This window comes from Palaemon carinicauda, chromosome 37 (assembly GCF_036898095.1).
Source record: "Palaemon carinicauda isolate YSFRI2023 chromosome 37, ASM3689809v2, whole genome shotgun sequence".
NCBI lineage: Eukaryota > Metazoa > Arthropoda > Malacostraca > Decapoda > Palaemonidae > Palaemon > Palaemon carinicauda.
The window spans coordinates 19,272,464-19,298,559 of NC_090761.1; the positions used below are offsets into that span (position 1 = coordinate 19,272,464).

At 35.7% G+C, this 26,096-nt stretch overlaps 1 protein-coding gene across 1 annotated transcript in view; it reads right to left on the minus strand.

Annotated features, from left to right (window-relative positions):
• Positions 1-208: 208 nt before the first annotated feature.
• Positions 209-26,096, minus strand: part of mAChR-A (muscarinic Acetylcholine Receptor, A-type) — a 476,079-nt gene continuing 450,191 nt past the window's right edge. The window contains 3 exon segments of the mRNA XM_068360814.1: positions 209-2,801; positions 11,518-11,650; positions 16,509-16,568. Of these exon segments, the coding sequence (XP_068216915.1) occupies positions 1,620-2,801; positions 11,518-11,650; positions 16,509-16,568 (1,375 nt within the window). The 3' untranslated portion in view covers positions 209-1,619.

The following is a 26,096-nucleotide window of genomic DNA, read 5'->3' on the forward strand; positions in this document are numbered from 1 at the left end:
TTATATCTTGAAGTATAAATTTAAATCGTTATCTGTGATCACAGGAGGTCATATATAAACACATAAATATATATATATATATATATATATATATATATATATATATATACATACATATATATATGTATGTATATAGATATATACATATATATATATACATACATATATATATGTATATATATATATATATATATATATTGTGCTTATATATTACATATATGCCACATGCAATACATCAACACATATGTATGCATATATTTTCATATTTTATATTTCTAGCATATCAATCATTATAAGCCTAATTAAATAAAATAAGAAACAATTCAGTGAGCTTTGATATACTGTACATAGTATTATACTCGCACGCCTGGATCTACCCCGAGTCCGTTGTCAAATATTAGAAAGCCAAATTTTTGTGGATATTTTTTCCTCTATTTCCTTGACAGGGAGATTCTTCTTCGGCCTTAGGACTGGATCAAAGCGGAACTTAAGTTTGCTAACTTTGACAACAAGGCTTCAAATACGATTTCATTACTCGTTTTCCCCCTTCGACTTTGTTTGTGTCAAAGTCTCACTTAAGATAAAAAAGGTATTTTCTTGCAAGAAAAAGCAAAATGCATTGACCCTTAACTATCTGCAGTTTTGAATTTCAAGTTCTTCATATGATATTGTATTTACAACAAAACCTCAAATCCTATTTACGGTAAATAACATATTTTCTTTCTTTTATTGGCAGTATTCCTCAGCTGGGGAGCCTAAGAAAACCTCGCATGTGATTGAAAATTAACGAAAACTTGCCAACTCATCAACACAGGGCAAAATTGCACGGATGAAGGAAATCCTTAAACAGAAAACTGAATCAATATAAAATATATGGCTAACCTTCTATATTAGTTATTACTCATATTACTTTGAAATAAGCACATCAGTCATCCAAAAACTCGGTATATCAATCAAACCTAAACTCCGGAAAGATAAAAACTAACATCTTGCCAGTAGACTGAAATCTGATTTTTTGTTCAATTTTTTCCAGCTAAGATGGTTAAGACGGTCCGTGGCCATCGAAATAAAATCAAATGATTAAAAAGACACAAATGCTACATGTAAAATATAAAAAGGAGGGGAGGGGGGGAGTGTTCGCAAATAGAACATGGAGGTAAGACTAGTCCTATTGCTCTACAAAATCGAACAGAAATATTACATTGTACTGTTTGCCGTAAAATGGATTTCTTCGGAGTGTATCTAGATGAAATGAAAATTCATCCTGAGAACATCCACGGCTTTACTTTCACTATATTTCAGATCTCTGTAAAACTTCTTCTGAAGATTTTACCACACTAACCCATTATGATATTTGAATTGGAAGTGCTGAATATAAAATAATATCTTTGTATGATACAGCTGTCAGCCAACATCATTAATGATCAATAGAGTCTTCTTCAATCACAAAAAAACCTAAAGGTCAACATTATCAAAAACAAAAGCAAAACCATCGCAACTCTAAGACAGAATCAGCGACATATACTCATGATCATTCATTAAATGCTGGCAAGCCAGTGTAAATGGAGAAGGAAGAGCAGTTGGTAGGTCGCTCGTGCTAGGCGGCGAGTAAGGCGTCCTCAGCTGTAGTAACCCCTTTGCACTCCCTGTTTGCGACGACTGTGCCACTTGCAGGTCAGAATCCTGACGTAGGTTCTCCTGAAAGCGGCGTTGCAAAGAGCATAACACATGGGATTGATTGTAGAATTGATGTAGCAAAGATAATAGGAAAAATCCCATAGCTGCCGGGGAATGCAGTCATCTGAGCAAGCTAGGAGAGTTTTCAATAGCACTAAGACATTGTAAGGTGTCCAAGTCACAATGAAAGTCAGCAAGATAGCTGAGAGGGTCTTGGCAGCCTTGCGATCCTGTTTTTTCTCTGCATTTTTCTTCTTCTTCTTTTTCCTTCCTCCTAGGCCAGCTGCAGCTCCAGCATTTGTACCTGCTCCCACCACCCCACTTCCAACAGCTCCTACTGCTACTCCAGTGTTCTTTGCAAGTTGCTTGGGGATGATTTTCGTGTTGAGAGGAATCTTGATATCAGGGGCATGAGAAGTTCGCCTATTGGGAGTAGGAGATGTACCTTCAGGGCCCCCAGGATGTAAGGAGCATTCTACTCGAGTTGTTTGCCCGCTAGGATCTGAGCAAACTGAGTCTCCCCTTCGAGCAAGAGGTGATGTTCCCCTATCAAACCTGAGTTTATGAGTTCCCGTTGTCCCAGTTCCTTCCTGTCCTTCCTCCTCAATCATTAGGATAGAGGGAGGATGTAAGGGGCCGTCTTGGGATGGGTCGTGTGGGAGCCTGATCAAGATTGTGTAAACTGAGTCTGAAGAATGTGACCGGGCCTGCAAACGCCCAGCAACCATTCCACCCCGTCCACCTCCAACACCTAAAGTACTTTCAGCTCTTGGAAGTGTTGCAGAGGTTCCATGGTGGTGATGTTGGTGATGATGATGGTGATGATCTGACCGCTCACTTCGTTCTACCAACGGGATCATGGAGTTTTGTCTGTACCTTGTGGGTGTCACGCTGAGAGGTTCCCGGATGTAATTGAGAGAGGGGAGAGATGTTTCAGCAGAGCCTGGTGTATGATAGCCTGGTGTATGGTAGCCTGGAGTATGACAGCCTGGTGTGTGATAACCTGGAGTCTGATATCCTGCTCGATGTCCTCCACTTTGTCCACTGTCCTCGCGATCAACAGTCCTTTTGATACAAGACGCCAAACCTCGACAGCATCCTGTGCTTGCACTAGCAGCTCGACCCTGTAAAAAAAAAAGTATCTTGAAATAATTACTCCCTAAAATAATTGTACAGTCCTAGTTTATAAAATTATTCTGAGGCATATTAAAATAAAAATATATTATATTATACTTGGGTGTATTGTTTCATAATGATATGATAAAGAACATCTAGTTTTTCAAATAAAGATGTAAGGGACTGTTCATATATTTCAGCACTCCTATCTATTCTAATCTTCAGCATACATTGCCTTACACAAGGACAAAAGGAGAGGAAATATTTTCTGTTAAACACATGAAATTTGAAGCTCCCAGTGGTTATATCGTACTGTACAACATGAATTATTTTTCAAGGGTCAAGACTCTCAGATCGACTATCTGCAAATACATTCTCAGAATCACAATCCGTCTATATGACTGCATTACCACTATGAATCATAGATTTCCATAAATATCCGAGGTTAAAAACGAAAAAGAAGAATATTGCCTGCATCAAAATGTAAACTTAAGACTGATTTAAGCGATAGATAGACATATGAAAAAATAAATCTTAGACTTTGAGCTGTTTCTAACCATGATATTTTGGGCATTATTGGTTTATCCCTGTAAGAAATCTCTTAAAATACCTTCCAAGAAAATACTGACTGGACAATCTAATTCCATTAACTGTGCAGAGGATTTATCTAATTACAGTATGCAGCAGAATTTGGGTACGGTATAAGAAAGCCTTTGACAATTGCCTTTTACGATAAATCGACGCTATTTGTATTTCCTACTTTACACTAGAGTTTGAATATTAAGTTTAAACCAAGTTTTAATTTGTTATTTTACATACAAAGGATTAGGAGGATTGTTTTCAATTGTAAGCTGGCTATTTCAATACCCTTCAAAACTATTGATGGTTGATCTTAAACTTATCTACTTAATAAATTGGAGAAATTTGATAGAGTGATGTCTAACCTCCCCACATCCCGCACAATTAGCACAAGTCCCTCGTACACCTTGCTTTGAAGAAGTGCATCTTACCACACCATCACTTCATGGCAAAAAGATTGTGCAGGGAGAGATGGGAGAGGTGTTGGGCGGAGCTAAAAACAGAAACTTGCCACGTATTATGGGTGTGGTTGTGTGCACTACTTCAAAGCAAGGTGTACCGGGAATTCCTGGGTTCAACTGTGTGTGTATGTGTGTATATATATATATATATATATATATATATATATATATATATATATATATATATATATATTAATTCAGTCTGTGAAAATCAAATTTAATAATAACGTCTTCCTCAGAAAATAAATTCATCAAATCACATTCTACTATGATAAATAATGATGACTATTTGAGGCTGTCACAATTTTCTCCGATGATATCAATTGAAACGTTCATATCATAACTAACATAGCCTTTCAAAATAGACGTTTTGAAATATCTCTGGTATAATCATGTTTAAAGTAAGCAATCTAAAAAAAATAAAATAAAATAGGATATTTGCACCATAACTTTGCAAGTGTCTTACGCAAACTATAGTTCCTACATTTTGTTGTTACCATTGAAATTTAAAAATTCTATCATTGCCTTTACCTTCACCAGATGATGCCTCAGTTGTACTGAACATTTTACAATAACTCCAACCAATCATTCTAAAGTTACTACTGCTGCCAGTTATTAAGTCTATGCGAGCAACGTATCCTAATAGAGTTTTAGAATTTATAAGTTAATCACAGACATGTACAAAAGTATAAAATTTATGTTTGTAGCTGTCATCATTGAGAGAGAATAATTAATTAGTACACATCATAACTCTATAGCTAAAAAAAAACTCAAGTAGTTTTCTTGTGTGCAAAGTCAATAAATGTACAAATATAAAAAATCAAAATTAATAAAAGCAATTCCGTCAACATTCAGCGACAATTTGTAGAGTGGCGTGTATTTAAGAAATTTATTATTTTTCAGACATTAAATTTCCAGAAAAGAGCAATAATTAGTATTTGCCGTTATATTGTGAATGATTATCAGAAAACCAATGGTCAATTAAAATTAATATAGGAAATAGTTTCTACATTTTTATAAATTAATAAAGATGACTCTTCGGAATTGTATCATAAAAAGATTACTTACAATTTTCATTGAAGAGGTACAACTTTCAAAGCAAGTGCAGTCCTATTACCTAAAACATGAATAAACTAGAGGGGCACTCAATAGAGCGCAAACCTCCGCCGCAGCAGCTTGTTTCTCGACCTTTGGCTCGACCGTAACCTAGACCTTTGACCTTGATATTCCAATATTTGATAATTTCCAGTTTTTTACATAACAGCTAATTCCAGCAAGTTTCATTACTCTACGATTAAAATTGTAGCCAGGAAGCTGTTCACAAACAAACACACACCCAAACAGGGGGTAAACCATAACCTCCTTCCAACTTCGTTGGCGGAGGTAAACATTTCCTTCGAACCTTCCCCAAAGGCTATATCACGAACTAAGCATTTAGATTGAAGGCTTCGATCCTTTAGGTGGGTCTCATAAGGCCCAGATCGTAATGTCTAGTCTCTTCTCGATGCTATCTACGCAGCATCCTCATCTATATTAAATCCTAAAGCCTATTTACAGGACTTTAACCATTCATCTCTCGAGATTAAAAGTAAACACAAGCATATGGATCCTACGAATGTTTATAAGCTCAATTCATTAATCCTTTTCATAAATATTCTACAGTATTTTTCTCTCTTGGTTCCGATTTCCTGTTTTACAGATGTAATCTTTGTTTTATGAAGGGTTTTTATCAAGTTACTGGTCTTATTGGTTTTCTTCATTTGAATATGTACATATCTTCAAAAACAATATCGATAATTAGAATAATAATAATGCATGACAACTATATGTAAATATGTAATTCAAAGTGAAACTTTTCCATTGTGTTTCATCTTATAAATCTAATGTTATTCGCTAAAATTTCGACGAAGAGATGAACATAAAAAACTCCAAAGCAAAAGATTTAGGTCCACCTATTACTAACGCAGCTCTATGATCAGCATGCTGAAACGTGATATCAAGTAATAAAAAAAGTTTAATTATCTTACTAATTAAAATAATTTCCTTTAAATTTAATTTCTATAACAATTAATGTCTTTATTTCTGCTATTTTTGCTATTTTCGTAAGTTAGTGTCCGCACTATGGAATAAAGACATAACGATTAATTTTTTTTGGATATCTTCCCATAATGAATGTTCACTGTGCAAAACATTTATATTTATATAAAAAAACACATACACTAGAGGAAAATCCTCTGCTTTTTCATGAATTTATTAATCATTGTATATGATCCATACACTTTCATAGTGGACCCAACAAACAAACAAGATAATTCATAGTTTAATTAAATACTTGTTTTTCTAAAACTAATCATTTTATCAACACCTATTTTTATAATAATTAGCAAGTCTCTCTCTCTCTCTCTCTCTCTCTCTCTCTCTCTCTCTCTCTCTCATATATATATATATATATATATATATATATATATATATATATATATATATCTGGTCACGATAAGCTCTCCCCGCTTCTCAGGTAGGGAGAGGGAATAGTCATAGCCTGGTGGGAGAGAGTAGCATGTTCGTGGGTGTGGATATTTCTCTAAAGATTTTGCAGACATTTTTGACGGATTACGTACACTAGTAAATTTGTAAGGACCCTTCCGATTCTAAATAGGCAATCCTTCAACAGTGTTGATGTACATTTGGCATTTATCATCCTACGACAACGAGAATTATAGTGAATTCTGCAGGTGTGTTGCTCTCACCGCTTCAGCAACTACGGGCCGCCCACCGGCATTATCCCAGTGGATGACTTTCGTGTCTCTAATGAGGTCACTTAACTTTGGTTTCTGGTCAAGCTTATCCATCCAATTTGGTCAATATCAAGAGGTTTGGGATTCTTCCAAGCGTTTCAATTTGTGACTATTGGGTACACCCAATGCAGCGAGAAAGAGTCGATAGGGGAGGGCACCTGGCTTCAAACAGATTTCCTCACTGATGCCACGTCTCCACCGATCACCAGCCTTCTTTCCAAACCCTTTCTCTTACTCTCTGTCTGTCTCTTTCTTTCTTTCGCTCTGTTACTATGTTAATTGGTGTACTTCAAAGAACACTTCTCTCTATTTCTCCTTTCTTTCAAGACACACTTGTTCATGTTGTAGATAACTGCCTTAGCACGGCTATGAAGGTGGGCATATGGCTCGCTTGAAACATGGGAATGGTCCATTACGAGAGTGTGCATGTTACAGAGCGTGCAGCGGAAGTCTTTGGCATATGAGTGTGGGAGGACCCCTGCTCATATACCCCATTTAGGATGGGGGGAAACTTTTATACAGAAAATACGCCTTGAATTTCATCTCAATGGTGGTGTGGAACCAAAGTTAAAATGATTTCGGATACATTTCGAAAATACACATATTATACAGAAAGAGTGAGAGAGAAAGAAAGGGTAAGGAGGTGGCATGGGGTTGGAGAAAGAAGGCAAGCCGTCGATCCATGGAGATATGGCATAAACGTGGAATCCATTTAAACCCCGATGCCCTACCCAACGGCCCTTTCTCACTGCACTGAGTATAATAATGAATTCCTTGGTGTCCCTAGGGATTGCCCTTTCTTGCTACACTGAGTATAATAATTAATTCCTTGGTCTCCCTGGGGATGGCATTCATCCTAATCACAATGCCAAATACTAGGTTGATGAGTCCTTCCTGCATGGTGCCTTTGGTTTTTGCTCCACTGGTGGTGATTTTCTAGGGGGCATATCAGTAGGCCGTTTGGATAATTTTGTTATAGGTTTTTATCATTATTCTACAATTTCTTTTGTTTTTAACTCAAATGTTTTATTCCCTAATATGTTCTTAATTATGTTACTCGAATAACAAATTTGTTAACATTTATCTGAAGCGTTACGGTTATGAGTTTATAGATTCCTATGGATTGTAGTTACAGATGCACTTGTACATGTATGCACCAATGACATATCTCTTACATAAATGTTGCAGTCTATAATTGTAGTTTTCACGAAGACAGATATGACATGGGAAGTGTCTGATCTCTCAATGAGGATATGAAAAAAGGAAGATTACATCTTTGTTGTCGTAAATTACAAAATTAAGGACAACATTAAATCTTAGGACATCACTTAACAATTATGACTGTTTTGGTTCACTTAACAATTATGACTCTTTTGGTCCTCTAGTGATGACAGATGTCATCAACATATCAGGCATGGATTCTTGGTTTTCAGTGGCTTTTCAATGTTCTTTTTTATAATAGCCATGAACGAACCTATAAGCAAGGAGAGCACCAGTGGGCGATCCCATTGCCCTACCATATCTGTCAAAAAAGAGGGACATCCAAAAAGAATGCTAACCTTTTCAAGAGCTTTTCTGAGATTGTGGGTGGGGCCCATTTCAGATCTCATCCATATAAATAATCTATATCTTCTTCACTTTTGGGGATTTTGATAATCATGAATCCAATAGAAAAAACCTTGAATATTTCTTTTCAGGTCTCAATTTGGGTCATTTCTGGTTAGATAAATTTGGTTATGTAAGACCGAATATCATTCATCTTCTTTATGAATATGTTTCACTCCATGATTGATCACCGTCTTGAGGAAGAAGTCATCTCTCGCCTATAATTCCTGAGTGATCTTCTCGAACAGGGACTGCATTATCTACCAGTTACACAGACCGGTTCATAAAGCAGTTGATTCATCAATTAACCTTTTCTTGTTTCTGCAGAGTTTTAATGAGGTCAATTTGTAATTGAGTTTTAATATAATTTGCTTCAGCTTAGCGCATCCATGTATAAGCAATGAAGGCCCAACTTCAGGAGTGCACTCTGATTCTCTGACAGCGTGATTCCAGTTGGTTATACGTTACTGCTTTTGTACAAGACTGCCATGGAGAATCATTTACTTCATAGAATGCCGTTGTTACAAATTATTGGTGTTCTTGTTAAGCCCTCTAGAAAGAACTCCTTGTTTTGTTTTATGCAATATTTTCTGGCCTCTTTTGAAGAGAACACTTACCTAAGGAGCTATCTATCTTTATGAAAGATTTGTGGTCATACTGTTATTTCCTCTTTGAAACAGAATAGCTTTTCTAATCCATACAGGATGTCTTTAGCTTTCCACTTCTAAATACACTTTTGGGCCACTTTTTTTTCTTGTATGTAATTCTGTTTAAATGTTTAAGCACATACAATGTCTATTATTTTGATATCAATCTTTTTAATCAATTACATATCTTTCCATCTTCAAGACAAAAACCTGATGTAAAAGATTGAAACGGCTGCCATGTTGCTTTAATTATTTTTTTTTTCTGCTGATATGTATTTTAGCAATTATAATTGGTTATTGGTTGGGCTAAACAATATTTAAAAAGCAGAACTACACTCAACACTTAATAGAGGAGTCCGAATAATTGTAAAAATAAACAAGGGAAAATTTCAAATGGGAAGGCCTTAAAAGACTGGCTTTACTAGTGCCAATGAGTTGCAATGTAACCTCTCAAATTGGGAGGGTTTTCAATGAAGCCTAAGAAGATTGGCTTTACTAGCACTAATGAGTAGCAATAGTCCTCATCATGAAATTTTTTTTTTTTCCAGGAGGTGAGAGAATTTTCCGTAGACATCTAGGTGTTCAGTGAAATCTTTTGCAGTACTGTTTTCACTGCTTCACTGCTTCAGCAACTTCAACCTGCCAATAGCCCTCCTTTTTGAAGAGGATTTTTTGTCTCTGATGAAGTCACTTAGTGGCGGTTTCTTGTCCCGATCATCCAACAAATGCTGGAGCATGGTTCCAATACTGAGATGGGCTTGAAGTTGCATCCTTAGGGTCGTCACAGTGAACCCAATGTAGCTTATATCTAGAGGGTTGCATGAATCTTCTGTTCATTTATATCTGTAAACCATGCTAGGCATTGCTTTCTTTGATTCCATGGAGGTGGTTTTGTATCGTTGCTTCTGCACTTAGGGAAACTGAAGATTTTCAGTTATACAATCTTATATGACTCCACTGGTGATGACCCTATGAAGGACAGGTGACTCTTGTCTGTAGGGTGTCCCTTATTAAAACTTTCAACAAGTTGTAGATCTATCATCTTCTCTAGTGTTCTGGTCTTGTGTTTAGAACTCAAACATTTGCTTCCTTAGAAGCACATCTAAAATTTTACTGGTGTAACAGTTGTTTGGTTTATCTGCTTCACATGTACCGGGTCTGCATGGATGCAACCCTAAGTACTACAGTGAGTGAAGGCCTTCCTGAAGTAGGCACCAATTAAAAAAAATTTGTATTGTGCGAGTCTGGTCACTCCCCTTATATATTAAGGCAGCAGCATAGATTTGTAGCTTTCACATAAACAGATGCAACTGGATTTTTATTCTCTCAACAAGACTTAGAAAAGAAGGATCTTTTCTTTGCAGTTCTGAATGTCAATGGTGAGGACAAAATTAGATTTTAGGCCATCAATTGGGAATTTGACTATGTCAGTTTTCTCTGGTAGTTACAAAGACATCAGGCATGTATCTCGCATAGAATTTTGGTTTCTAGTGAGTGTTGAAGGCATTTCCTTCTACAGTGGCCATGTACATATAAGGGATAAGAACTTCAGGGGTGATCCCATTTCTACGACATCTACTTCTCGAAAAAAGCTCTACTCTGTGCAAAAAGAAAAGGGGCCCTCGGTGTACATGCCTCTGACACTTTTAACAGTTTTTCAGTGATTGGAAGGGAGTGCATTTCATATATGTAGAAGTTGTTTAATATGATTCGTTAAATATCCAGATTTTAGATGGTTTGATCTGAAGGGTATGCAATGCAAATTCAGTGATCTTGTGCTGCTTCTGTCTCATCAATAACGCCATTTAAAATAAACAGTAACACACACTACAAAATATTCTGAGAAACTACCGGGGATCACCTCAAGAATTACAGCGTTTGCATCTGTGATAAGTCTGGATGTCACAATATTGGCGTGACCCACATCAGACTCGTTTTATGGCAGTGTTGTATTAGTCCATAATCGCAAATTCAAGAAAGTTGACGATGGTACTTAATAGTAGCATAAATCCTTTTCCTTGCAAGCCATTTACATCTACTGATTTCTTTCTTATTACCTGCCAACGAAGAGGGGAGGAGGTTATGTTTTCGCCCCTGCTTGTCTGTGAACAACATCCTGGCCACAGTTTTACTCATAGGGTAGTTAAAATTTAAGGGATTAATTTTCATGTTAAGACGTGGAAGGGATTCAATTTTGAAAGGCCTAGTCAAAGGTAAAGGCCAATGTCTTGCGAAAGGTCGACCAAATTAACCATAACCTTAACCCCAAGTTCGTTCATGGCTGTCGCACAGACTTCAAATACGCCTATGGTCTAAATTGATTCTGGGAAAGGCAAGCTGTTTTTGAGAAATAAGCTGCTGTGGCGGAGGTCTGCACTCTCAGAGTGCTTTTCTAGTTATCATTATATCTACTTTTTTTCCTCATTTCTTCTGACCTTCATCCTTTACCATATATATTTTAATCTCTGTTCTTTTCTCTTCTGACACCTGCAAATTTTGTTCAGCGGAACAGTCACATTGATAACTATCTATATTCTCTTACAAGAATGTTCTCCCTGTTTGAAATACAATATTTGCATTAATAAAATCAATAAAGCTTAGTGCTTCAAGAAATGACCAAACACGACCCGTCCTTACCTGAGAGGCGTATTTTGTGTTCTCGATGACCATAGCCGTGGGCACATAAGTGGTTTCAATCTCATCCATTGCCGTGGAAGATTCCGATCGCTGTCTTCGCCAGTCCTCTGGTTCGACTACTTCTTCGGCTTCGCTGGTGGGGGTTAATTATTAAAAAAGAAAAAAAAAAGAAAAAAGGAAAAAAAAACAGGTGAGGGAAGGGAGGAAAGAGAAATGTGTAAGTATTTATTATCATGAAAGGGAGCTATTAACGTTAAGAAAATGCTTATGAATTTAGCAACGCCGTACTTGAAAGATTCTAAGGTGGAAGTACACAACAAATGGATGAATATCCATGAGCATTTCTAAGGTGTGAAAAGAGAAAAAAATGGCGAGCAGAACTATCATAATTATGAAAAACATCATTGTGCATATTCTTACGTGAAGAGCATTAGTAAAATTTTAAGAAAATCTTAATGAACAAGCAATACTAAGGTAAATATAGTAACCGCAAGTGCAAAAAATGTGCTAAGTGTTATCAGAAAAATCAATTAATATATGTCAAAATTGCTATGAGGTGGCACAAATTCAAATTAACTACTAATCTTTATGAACTTCTTGCACGAATTGACTTATAAATCAGACATTAAGAATAAAATATATCAATATATTGTACATGCAGTAATGAATTTACAATACCTCAAAATGTGAATGAACAAATTACTTAAAATACTTCGTGGCATATTATATTACCTTTAACAAATATATCATAAAAAACTATGCAAGAATATCGTAATAATCGTCCAATCTAGGTTCACTAACAAAAATGAAGTCTATCATTAGTTCAACTACTTTACTACTTACAGATTAAATACTGTACTTTTAAAAAGTACTGTGAATGACAGTCCATTCTAGTTCAGTCATTACACAGGATTCTCACAGAAGTGAAACCCATATTTAAAATCTTCAAAATGAAATATCGACAAAGGCAGTTGAATGTCATTCATCATTCATCTAAAAAAATTGACTATGCGTTTCTGAGTCACCTTTCCATTAACTTAGTTTTCTTTCTTTGTTATCTCTGTACTTCAATGAATATTGTAGGGATGTAGCAGAATGTCATCAGACATATTGGGGAGGTTAATCGTTCAGTCGTGTGGGAGGGAGGCTCTTGGTGGCACCGTAAGGCAGAAATGACTGGTGTTTATGGATCAAAATGCAATCAACGTCTCTGAGTTGGGAAAATACCAAAAAAAAAAAATTTTTTTTTTCTTTTTATATCAAGTCATTAGTTAATGAATATCTATTTCAGAAATGAGACACGTTAACGTCTTTCTTAATCCTGCTGGGAGAAATGTCACATTTTTAGACAAGTGCTTTTTTTAAGGAATTTCTTATTCGTCTGGTGGGAGAACCATGTAAATTTAGATGGTAGAATAAGATTGGGAGCTGAGTGGGGAGTAGAATATAAGATCTCAATTTAGAAATAAATAAAACCAAATTATTCTGAATGATAAAGTTTAGAAGAGAAGAATGGGGGGAGTATTTATACTCGATCAAAGGAAGTTGGAACTGTGGCACTAAAGGAAGTTCTTTATATATGAAACTGCAAAGTTTGACAGAGGGGGAGCATCAAGACGTTCTAAGAGGGAGTCTATATCTAAGATGAATGGGCTAGTACATCTCAAGAGAGAAATGTCTATAATATCTGACCACATTGACATCTATGAAAAAAGTGACCTGCCCTTGTCATATTTGTGTTCAAACATTTTCAAGTTATCTTCTGTGTCATTTAGAAGACAAATAAAAAATAGAAGAGAAACATTAATAAACCTGTGTATCATCTGATCTAGACTGAACTCTCAATGCTGTAGCAGTAATAGCAGAAGCAGCAGCAGCAGTAGTAGCAGAATAATTAGTGGTAGCAGCAGAAGTAGCACTTTGTTTAAGAATTACCAGCAGCAAAATAAAAACAGTAGCTTACTACGCCTTCCAGTAGAGTGTGTACTACCTGCGGCAGTCATTCCCTGTTTTGAGTGCCTCAAATGTCGTGTCATGCAGAGTAACTTTTTTTTTTTTTTTTTTTTTTTTAGCCATCAGTAAAGAACAGCACAGTTGAGATCCTCTCTTACAAGGTTTTGCAAAGTCATCAGATTGATTGGGTCGATTCAATAGCCAGTTTACAGTCAAAGTAAAAGTCTCAGATGATCATAAAACAACATTTTTACTTTTCTGGTATCAAGGTGGTCTCAAGAGCTCAGCACTGCAAAATGAGGGCCTCGGGCTCTATGTCTCCTTATAAGGGTATCTCCCAACACAGCTTTGTTGACAGATTCAGTTAAATAAGCAGATGAGAAAACACAATTTGACGGATGACATTACTTTCAGAAATCAAATAAATGCTTGACTATAAATAACTTGGATGTTAATAAAGCATTACACTTCTGGATGCATTCATTTGCAAGATGAACATTCAAGACAAAGCAAGCAAAACCGGTGACTTTAAATAACAACATTATTCTGAAAAAGATTTAATTTTAACTGAACCTCACATTCTTCAGTGACGGCTTTATATGGGGTCTGTGTTTTATGTTTATTGTGCATTTCTATGCATGAGCCTAAAAGATACGTATGTGGCCTATAAATACTCTACAGAAAGTGCAGCATGTCTACCTCTACAAATGGTGTTAAATACCTCTGTTGTTATTTATTAGCTAAAATCCTGATTCTAATGGCGTTGATAAAGATAAAATGTAAAGCATTCTAAAAGGATATCTCGCTGGTTGAATAATAAGCTTTCAGTGTTTCATGTAATGTTAAAGAATGAGGTATTACCTCACAAGTTAACAAGTTATATATAAAGGGTGTTATCCTGGGAGTATTAATGGTGTTCTGCTTTTGATTTATAATTAGGAAACTACAAGGTACAAGGATTCATGTAGGGTCCTTGGGGTAAGGATTGTGAAGGACTCTTGAATTGGAACATCTCACCTTACAAGAGTATTGCATGGAAGTTCTTGAACAAATGAGGAAAGGAGTTTTCACAATGACATTAGATGTAAACAGAAGAAAATAAAAAATGAATTCTTTTAATTATTATGAAATGTAAGAGGAAAAAGGTGAGGGAAGGAAAATTCCAAGGAGAACAGACATGGGAATCTATCATAAGTACATGTGATATATTCACGGTTAATGTATCTGTGATCATTATTTAACAAGTACTTGTTATTCACTGCTATACCTAAATAAAAAAAAATAATCATGGATAAAAAGTCTTCTGTTCAGACCATCTCTGGGGCATAGAGTTAAGCAGCTTGTTGGAATTATATGAAAAAAAAAAATAATGAAAACTTATCAGATAAGGTAAGTTCTTTAAAGTATGAGATTATTTTTTGTTATGGAATACAAAAGAAAATATTTAAAATAATTAATTTGATATGTTTGTGAACACAACATTTAATCATTATTCATAATCTTTCTTCAAGATGAAAATCTTTATGGAAACCAATCTGTTTTATTTAAAAGTTCAATATCTTTAGTTAGAGCATCTAGAAATAAAATATTTTCCATATCTTATAAGACTGTTACAGCCTCTTTATATTTAAACAAGAAACTTTCATAGATCAAATTAACAGTTATAAATACAACATTCAGATATATTTAAAGAATATCCACTGATGACACAGCTGTGAAAATGTGAAAGAAAGGATTACACTACATGAATATCTTGATAACTGTGTATTTGTTCAAGGGAACACACATGTAACCGGGTTCTGGACTCTGTAGTTGAACTAAAATGAACAAAATTGAAGGGGAGGACCTACTAAAACAAAAACTCTCTGCTTTGTGTAAGCATGTAAAAGATTAATTGACTGATGATGGACATTTAGCACTAAAACATATATACGGTTGTTTTGTTCACCTCCAAGCCATTTGCGTACAGCCTTTAGCAAAATTACAGCTTTGGGCCACAATCTGCTAAGCTCATCTTTATTTGGAATGCCAACAAAAGGCATCATAGTTCGTCCTAACCTTTAGAGAATGACTAATTAAACTTGACATATGCTTTCTATAAATAAAAATATAGCAATGCAGTACTCCTAACATGGCAAGCAATGCTATTCCTGTTCTTTGAGCAATGGCCTCAAGCCTACACTGTATGTACTTTTCAGGTTTAACGTGGAGTATTCCGCTATCTCATAGCTTGATTTAAAATCATTTACAGGAAAAGCAACTAGATACCTCTAAAGAGCGTCGCATACAATAAACATTAAAAATACATTTGCAGCTCGTCTACAACTCTTGGATTTCTGGTTTTCACTGTTCCTTTCAAGCGAATAGAAAAAATATTCAAGTTTCAGTTGAAATAACTAAACCATCATATTATGCTACTAATGACCTGATCTTACAAAAGCTTTATATTCACTGCAACAAACTTAACTTTTAAGCATCGTAAACTAAGATAATACATCTGCGTTACATCAATGTGGCTGTTCAAAACTTGAGCTATATTGGAGGGGGCATCTGAAAAATGTTAGGGTGACATGGTTACGTGCACACGTGCAGGTGTGGGTGTATACTAGTGTGCCTGTATTGGTGTATATATTTGTGCGTGTAAACCTATCCTATTGCTGAGTAAGATGACACATATGACATCAAGCAAAACTGTGCTGTGTGCTTGAAAATGCGAGGCCGATGTATCAAAGAAGTACAGATTAACAATATGCCTAACTAGACAAAGAGTATTAAAGAGATATCAGTCATTGGTTAGATTGGCTTCCGCGCATGCGCTAGTCGATATGCTCGTTACCTCCTAATGCTGCTGCTAACTCAACTACAAGAGTCTAGGCACTGGATGTCAAGTGGTGAGGATGTGTCCACGCTACTCTAATTAAAAAAAAAGGAATAGTCCATTCTTTAATTAATAGGAGCTAGTAGTAGTAGTAGTAGTAGTAGTAGTAGTTGTCTGTTTGCCTGTGTCAGATTTTGTCTGTGTCTGTCTGTGGTGTTACCTGCGGGAGATGCCCGTGTCTGTGAAGCTGGTAGGGTCTGGGAGGATGGGTAGACCAGGTCTGCAAATACATGAAGAGAAAGAGAGAGTGCGATGGAGGTCAGTTACCCCTTGTACGTAGTAAGGACTGCCTCGTTCTCAAAGGACGCCAAGCTGATGGACGGATTCACTGACACCAAAAGAACAGGCCTGGCGAATGCAATTGCATTGACCTACTCCATCAAATCTTTAGGTCTCTGAATGGCACCAAAAAGACTCAATTCTTAGGAGCTATGATTAACATAAGTAACCAGGCTGAGGTATTAACATATGTAATATGATTAGACTTTTTAAAACTATGGTTTGTTCTTTTGTATCCTCTACAACTAGAATGCTAAATAAATGCTGATGTCAGTGAGGCGATTCCGTGGCAAATGGAACTCTCCTGTATTGACTCTGATGATTAAACTAAAGAAATTACAAACAAAAAAGAATCTTAAGACTTGCCAAAGTCCAACATATTCAGAATTATAATCTTTTTTCACAAATAAAATATAAAATATAAGGCAATAAATACAAGCATAACCAGCAATATATCATCAGACCCACTTCATACTTTTCAAAAGGAATCTTGAGACATATGCATATAAGTAGAAAGATTTAAGCATCCTTTGTTGTCAACATATTCATCGTATTAGTTAGCTTTATAGCTCATATAATTCGGATGATTAAAGCATGTAGCAACCTATTAGCAATATAAATATTACAACACAGTAAAGTGTTACATAGCATCCTGTTTTTAAAACTAGGGTTGTAGCTTAGCAAGTAATAATAATAATAATAATAGAATGGATTCACTATTGAATACGACACCCTTTTATTTAATACAATACCTGGTAATATTACGGTACGAGTCCCACCCAGCGCCATTACCGCTTGCCAGTACATAGGAGCTTGATGTTTTTATTTTTTTGCGAGCAAAGTGAGCTCATGGCGGAGCAAAAACCATTAGATTCTGGTAATATTTCGATAGAGTCTAGAGTCTAATTGTTTTTGCTCCGCCGTGGGCTCGCTTCGCTCGCAAAAAAAAGGAAAACATCAAGCTATTATGTACTAGCAAGCGGTAATGGCGCTGAGTTGAACTCTACCGTAATATTACCCAATACCGTAGGCATTATAATTAAAGAACAGGTTATTCTATTTCAGAAAAAGAGTGAAGTAAGAAGATGGATATGTTTCAAGACTCTTAGGATAAGTTGTGCTGGGAGAGTGTTGTACCATACCGTCAGCAAGGCGTCAATATTGCCTCACTGCCACGTGATTTTCGAAAACAAAAATAAACGCATAATATATCAAAAGGAAGAAGATTGTTTTTTGATATTTTAAAAGATATGTACTCCAAGATTTGATGCTGAGGAGATCATTAAAAGCGAGATGATGTTACGATTAATATATAATGAAAATCAAACCAAACAAACCCATGTGTCCTGTAGTTTTTTGGTGATGGGAGTAAATTGTTTAAAGGTAGATTTTAGCAGGTGAATTTTCTTTCAGTTTATATATATGGTCTTTAGAAACGAGCAAGTTATACCTTTCGTGTTTATAGATTTATACTGGAGCAGAAAGAAATAAAATTTATATATAGACTATTCGATTGCTAAAACCAAGACCCCACTTACGTTACTGTTACTGAGGAGAATCTGAAAAATGGACAGGAAAAAACGTCACATGAGTGAGACCTTTCCGGAGGGGACTAAAGAGAGCTCCTCCTCCCTTTTTCTTTAAGCCTTATCATTAATAAACTTTTAACGAATACTATTTGCATCCACTACTGGTAATTATGTCCTATGTATCGAAAAGGTAAATTCCACATATCTGTTAGCGTAATTCTCAATTGATTTGATAGTAGCAAGAGTATCAGTACGTATCCACACAGCAATGTAAAGTCGTGTGTGTGTTTGCAATTAACAGTGGATAATACTTTATTTAGCTACCACCCATATTCTATAAACTGATTTGATTCCCTGATTCACTTCAGTAATCAATAAACAACCACTTAGTATATCTAAAATACAGCCAAATGCATTAATAGATAAGGAGTAAGTATGAACCAGCTTTCAATTAGGACATCCCTTTCATAGCATTCATAACTTTCATCTATTTACTCCACTGACCTTTCATGTACAAAGTTTCATTGCTAACTTACCTTCCAAGCCATAATTTTTCACCACCTTCGTGCAATTGTTCCTCACAATTCGCTTGCACATATTACCAACTGTACATTTTGCTCACGGTGCCTCTCATTACTCTACAAATAATCACCAGTCATATACAAATTACTCTCCCGACTTGCTCATTGCCCTAAATATGTAGCCATTAAATAACCTATAAGATACATTTTATATTTATTCATAATTTTTCTAATAAATAATTCTTTTTACTAACCTGTCATTTTTGCAATACATCTACCTGTATACCTCTTCAGTATAAGACATTTCATTAGCCATCTTCATAGCAACCATATTAGAATTTCATTTTATACTTCTTAAATCTCATGAAACATTGAAACCAACTGTTTGATTCAGTGAACCTTTTCTTTAAATATAACTTCAGTGTCCTTTTTGCTTATCATACCTCGACAAGCAGCCTGCAGTGTCTACTCAAAAACACACCATTCTTACCAAAACACAATCCCCTGCTTCTCATAAGTCCTGCTATCAATGTGGATGTCATGAGATTCAGGTAATAAAAGTTTGTGGCAGGAATAACAACTTTTATTTGTGTTCGATCTACCGGAATCCAGACATGGATGATTCTATCTTCGATTGTCTTCTTACCATTATGGCTACGATACAAGATGATAGAAAAGCTTCTTTTGTCTTTGTTGGTGATTTTAATGCTCACCATAGGGAGTGGTTAAGTTCTATCTCTCCTACCGATCGCCATAGCTTAAGAGCTTTAGACTTTGCCTCTGAATCAGGTTGGGAGCAAATCATAAATGAAGCTACTCATAGGTCTGGTAATTGCTTGGACCTCGTATACACTGACTCCCCTGGTGTTATATCTAGTAAGGTTGGTTCTCCAGTCGGGACATCTGATCATGCCTTGATTTCATTAGTAGTGAAGACTGAGCAGCCTGTCCCTGATATATCATACTCTTGTAAAATTTATATGAAATCTCAAGCAGACTGGAATGGGATTTTGCATGATCTTTTGTGCTTGAATTGGTCACAATTATATAGTAGTGTAGATCCTGTTGTCCCTTTGAATGAGAATCTAGTCAACATAATTGATAGGCGTATCCCTTCTCGTGTGCTAAGGTACCGAGTGAAGGACAAACCGTGGCTCAATGATGATTGTAGACGTGCTTATTTGGAGAAGCAGGAGGCCTATCACCTTTGGAAGGGTAACAGATCAGATTTGACCTGGAACAACTATACTCAGCTTCGAGCTTTTGCTCAGAGAGTTTATGCCTCAACTGAAAAGGAGTACAATTTAACCATAAAAGAAACACTTTCTGGTACAACTCAGGAACATAAATGGTGGTCTACCCTTAAATCTGCACTCTTTGGTGTAGATGCAACAGTTCCTCCTTTACTTAAACCAGATGGCTCAGTCACTCACTGTCCCAAGGAAAAGGCAACCCTATTGGCTGATGTTTTTGACAGTAAACAGTAATGACACTTCCTCATTCCTGTTTTCCTGAGGCTAAACTAACTAGTTTAGCTTTTCGATCTCGTAAGATTAAAGCTCTGTTGATGGACCTTGATGCTTATGGAGGTGTAGACCCAAATGGTATTTTTCCTTTGTTTTTTATAAAGACAGCAGATTTCTTAGCTCCAAAATTATCTGTTACTTTGTGCAAGTTAGCAAGAAGAGGAGCTTTTAGCACTTGTTGGAGAATTGGTAATGTTACTCCTCTATGTAAATGTGTTTGTGGTAGCTCAAGTCCCACAGATTACCGCCCAATTTCCATAACTCCCATATTATCTAAAGTTTTTGAACGTCTTCTGGCAAAACGTCTTGATAGGTTTGCTGAAGGTAATCATCTGTTCCCTAGTTTGCAACTTCGTTTTCGTAAAGGCCTTCTTACAATCTCCAATGCTGTACAGAAATCCCTTGATTGTATTCAGGAAGTTCGTATGATTGGCCTTGATTTTAGTGCTGCCTTTGACCGTGTTAATCATGAGGCCCTTGTTTTCAAACTCAACAGCTGGGAGTGAGTGGGTCGTTTCTTAGCATTATTATTGAATCTTTAAGTAATAGATCGCAAAGAATTGTTGTTGATGGGCACCATAGTGAGTATAGGAATGTGATATCCGGTGTTCCACAGGGTAGTGTTCTTAGCCGATTACGTTTCATACTATATACACATGACGTGTTTTGACCTAGAAAACAAGCTTGATGCATATGCAGATGATGCTACTCTCTTTACATCAATTCCATCCCCTGAATGCAGATCTGGGGTTGGTGAATCCCTTAATATAGATTTAGCTAAAATTAGTGCATAGTGCAAATTATGGGGTATGAAGTTGAATCCTAACAAAACTCAAAGTATGATTGTAAGTAGGTCAAGGACGGTGGCTCCTCAACATCCGGATCTCAGTATTGATAATGTTTCTTTAAATTTGTATGACTCTTTTAAAATTTTAGGTGTGATTCTCAACAGGAAATTTACTTTTGAGGAACACATTAGGTCTGTGTCTTCTTCAATTGCACAAAAAATTGGCTTATTGAGAAAGTCTTACAAGATTTTCGGTGATCAATCTATTCAGAAGAAGTGTTTTAATTCTTTCATTCTACCTTGTTTTGAGTATTGTTCTCCTGTCTGGTGTTCAGCTGTTGATTCTCATCTTAATTTGTTGGACAGGAACTTATGGTCTGTTAAATTTCTTATTCCTGATCTAGATATTAATCTCTGGCACCGTCGTCCAATTAGTTCATTATGCATGTTGCATAAGATTTTTCATAACTCTGACCATCCTTTACATTCAGATCTCCCTGGACAATTCTATCCTGTTCGTAAAACTAGTCAGGCAGTTAATTCTAATAGCCATTATGAGGCTCAATACTACACAGTATTTTAGAAGTTTTATTCCAGCTATTACCAAGTTGTGGAATGATCTTCCTAATCGGGTAGTTGAATCAGTAGAACTTCAAAAGTTTAAAGTTGGAGCAAATGTTTTTATGTTGACCAGGCTGACATGAGTCTTTTTATAGTTTATATATGAAATATCTGTTTTTGACGTTGTTAATAGTTTATACAGGACATAGCTATTTTGACGCTGTTACTGTTTTTAGAATGATATATTGTCAATTTATTCTCATCATTTATTTATTTCATTATTTCTTTTCCTCACTGGGCTATTTTTCCCTGTTGGAGCCCTTGGGCTTATAGCATCTTGCTTTTCCAACTAGCGTATCTGTAGGCAAACCCAGGGTTTCTTACCTATCCTTTCTACAATCCATTTCAATTCCACTTCTGATAGGTGGTGATAAAATCAAATATCTCTTGCCAGCAATTATGGCAGTACCATATAGCGATCATGAAAATCTTTGTAAATAATTATCTAATATTTCTTGTTTTTTTTTCTAAGTTTTTAAAGTTTATATACGAAAGATTCAATTTAATGTTGTTGCTCTACTTAAAATGTTTTATCTTGATTGTTTATTACTTCTCTTGTTGTTTATTTATTTCCTTGTTTCCTTCCTCAATGGGCTAATTTCCCATGTTGGAGCCCTTCGGCTTATAGCATCCTGCTTTTCAAACTAGCGTTGTAGCTAAGTGAAAATTACTACTACTACTACTACTAATAATAATAATAATAATATTAATAATAGTACACCTCCAATATACAGAATTCTCTCCTCCCTGTAAGCACTTCTTTTTTTAGGATGGGCCTGTGGGCTTTCTTCAGAGAAAACAATATTAATATTGCTGTTTAGAGACTAATTTTTTTCTTTTTAGAACTTCAATTTAAGTCTTGAGTGCACCACTTTTAGTCTTTTCAGTTTCTCAATGTAAGTCTTGAGGTGCAGATCTTTATGTCAGTCCAGTTCATAATAATAAATTCATTACCAAACTATGATTATAAGTCATAAAGTAAATTTTCTAGTCCTATTTTTTCATAAAATGAGTCTCTGTAAGATACCTCTGGACAACATAATGTGGCTAACATTCAACTTGAATGAGTATAGTGAAACAAGTCACTCAACAATAGCACAACTGTTCTGATGCTGTTATCAAAACACCTATCAAGGTTAGCATATATAACCGAGGTCTTGAAAAATTGTTCTATCAGGCGGTAAATTATACTTCCTTCATCATCAATCAATATCCAACAGCATGCCAAAGATAGATGCATAAGTTTGTAAACAGTAAAATACCCATAAAACTGCACTTTTTGGTGTATATTTACACTTCATCCTTGCTTAAACCAGATGGTTCGGTCACATGCTGTCCTAAGGAAAGGGCAACCCTTCAAGTTGATGTGTTTGACAGTAAGTAGAGTAATGAAAAACTCGATCTTCCTCGTTTTTTTTTTTTTTTTTTTTTTTTTTGATGGTAAGCCAATTAATAAAAACAAGTGCTGGACCTTGATGCTCATGTAGGTGTGGACTCAAATGGTATTTTTTTCTTAGCTTTATCATAGAAAGTATCTTAGCTCCTAAGCTGTCCATTCTTTTCTGGAAGTTAGCAAGAAGAGGTTCCTTTTGCACTTGTTGGAGAATTGGCAATGTTACTCCATTAGGTAAATGTGTTTGGGGCAGCTCTAGCCCAGCTGATTACTGTCCAATTTCCTTAACTCCCATTTTATCTAAAGTTTACAAGTCTTTTCGTGAAACACGTTTATAGGTATTCTAAAGGTAATCATCTCTTCCATAGTTTGCAATTTGGCTTTCGCAAAGCCCTTTGAGCATGTGATACCCTTCTTACAGTCTCCAATGTACAGAAATCCCTTGATTGCGGTCAGTAAGTTCACATGATTGGCTTTTGACCGTGTTAATCATGATGCCCTTATTTTCAAAACCTATACATGTTGGAGTAGGTGAGTCTTTTCTTAAAATCCTTATTGAATTTTTAAGTAATATATTGCAAAGAGGAGTTGTCAATTGTCACCATATTGACTATAGGAATGTAATATCTGGTGTTCTTCAGGGTAATATTCTCGGCCCTTTGCTTTTCATACTAAATAACCATGTTATGTGGTTTGGTTTTGAAGACAAGCTTGTTGCATATACACATATACAGATGATGCTACTCTCTTTCATCAATTCATCATCTGAAGGATGATTTTAGGTTGCTGAGTCCCTTGATAGAGACCTTGTTAAAATTGGTGCATGTTGAAAAATATGGGACATGTAGTTGAACCCTAAAAAAACTCAAAAGTATGATTGTAAGTAGGTCAAGAACAGTGGCTTCTCAACATCCAGAAGTTTTTAATGTTTCATTCACTCAGGCTTTGCGGTACGTCCAATATATCATCGTTTTTTACGTATCTTATTTTCAGTTCCGGAAGTCAACATCGCAAGCACCAATCTTTGTCATATATTTGACAATTGGTCATATTTTTCTAGTTGACTCATGCACCAAAACCGCTTTCTTATATTTCATGGCTTGTAATTGTAAGTTTTCACGAAAAAATGCTATTAATTTGTGATTTTCCTGGCTAAGGACAGAAGATCTTCTTAGATGGAAATAAATTGTCAAATTTGATAGTATATTTGGTATGATGTTGAATTGTAGTAAACAACTAACCACTGTGGTGGGAATGATGCATAGGCAATTAGGAATTCTCTTTCAAGCTCTACATTTAGTTATATTGTTGTGATCTTGTGCAAACAAATACATTAATACTGCAAAGACAATCATCATCTTGCCTTACAAAATATCATACCGATATACAATTACCTTCAACTATAAAATAAAAAAACTGTAACAGTAAAATCTTTTTGTTAGTGGCCCATATATATGTACAGTATATATTCAGTTTTTCTGTTAGCTATTCAAGACTCATGTGACCCCTGTTGCTCACACCAGACTTTCCTAGCCTGCTGCAAGTTTCAAAGCAATTAACTTTAATGATGAGGAAGGCAGCTCCATATACATATCCCCCATAGATGGCCCCAGGTATTCTACAGTCACAAGCATAATTTCATGGTGCTTATATTCTCCTTTTGTTTACAACATCTTTGCCGTATGCACTCTCTGACACTTATTCTCCCACACAATCAAACACTATAAAATATCTCCTTATCTACTAATTAGTGAATGAATTTTGCTGTTTCTTTAGACTACTTTAGACCAATTTACTTCTAAAGTCCCAATATGCGAGATACTTCTTGCTTCGTTCCACAGAATATTACTTCACCTTCACACGAATCCACATCAACTGATTTGTGGCGTCTCCCTGTCAAATTGAAACACGGAAATTATTCTATTCTATATTATCTTTAATATGAGACGAAAAACTGAAGTAGTATTATCATTGGTTGTTCGAGGAATTGCGAGAAAGATAGAAAGATTAGTCTTCAGTGAAGTTTCTGTGGAGATGCAATGCGTAACATCCGTGGACTGTTTTGTGTATCGCGCGTTGGGCTGGTTCAAACACTAAAAATAAAATCTTCAAGATATTTTCCATCAAACTTGAAAAAAAAAAAGAATTGATGAGTAATTAGAAACATGTTTCATTGTGACTTAGGTTAGGATTAAGAGTTATTCTGACTTAATACCGAAAGTACCTAGGGAACTAACTCCAATTGGATGCTTTAATCGTAAATACAGAAGTGTGTGTACTTCATAACACTAGATCCACAACTGAAAGAACGCAAACCCTGCTTGCATAGTTCTCCACACTTCAAAACTTACCACAATAAATGATTAAACAAATAAAAATACCGATTTCACATCTAAAAGACAAGGTTGGGTTATTAATTCCAGAATCTATGAAATATTCTAGCGGTTATCAAAGCTGCGCTTACTACTGAGCCGTGCAACAGTGACTGCACTTACTGTGAGAGAGTTGGCAGCTGAGAGAGGAACAGAAAAATTACAGTGTTATGCTTTAGTCTACGTTCTTTACATCTCAGCTCTTCTAAACACGACACATAGGCGCTAGAGATAAACTACCCTCGAGGATTTTTGCTCTTTTAAGTTTCTTCATTTTTTTAAGTCTTTTAATTGTGTTCACTGTTTAAGGACATGCTAAGTTCATGGGTGTTAGAAAAGAAGTAGAATCAAAGTGAACATAAAATACCAATAAACACCGCAAATAAATCACGTGACAGTGTTTTTTTTTTCTTTTTAAATACTAAAACAAACAAATGCTATGAGATCGCAGTGCTGCAACTTTTAATGTACAACTTATATTTTTTTTTTTCGATGTTGACACAGCTGTGAAGTAGAAGCGTAGCTGAATATGAACCAGGTGAAACGAAGCTCGACCCAGATCTTTATGCCCTGAATAATTAAGTTTAAGGAGCGCTGAGATCAACTTCACGGAGGTCTTTTCATGTTCTGCGATTATAGATGGTGAACACACACATATACCGCGTGTATACTTACCTAATTCATTGTTTTCCTATGTAAAACTCTGTGTCCTTTTTATGC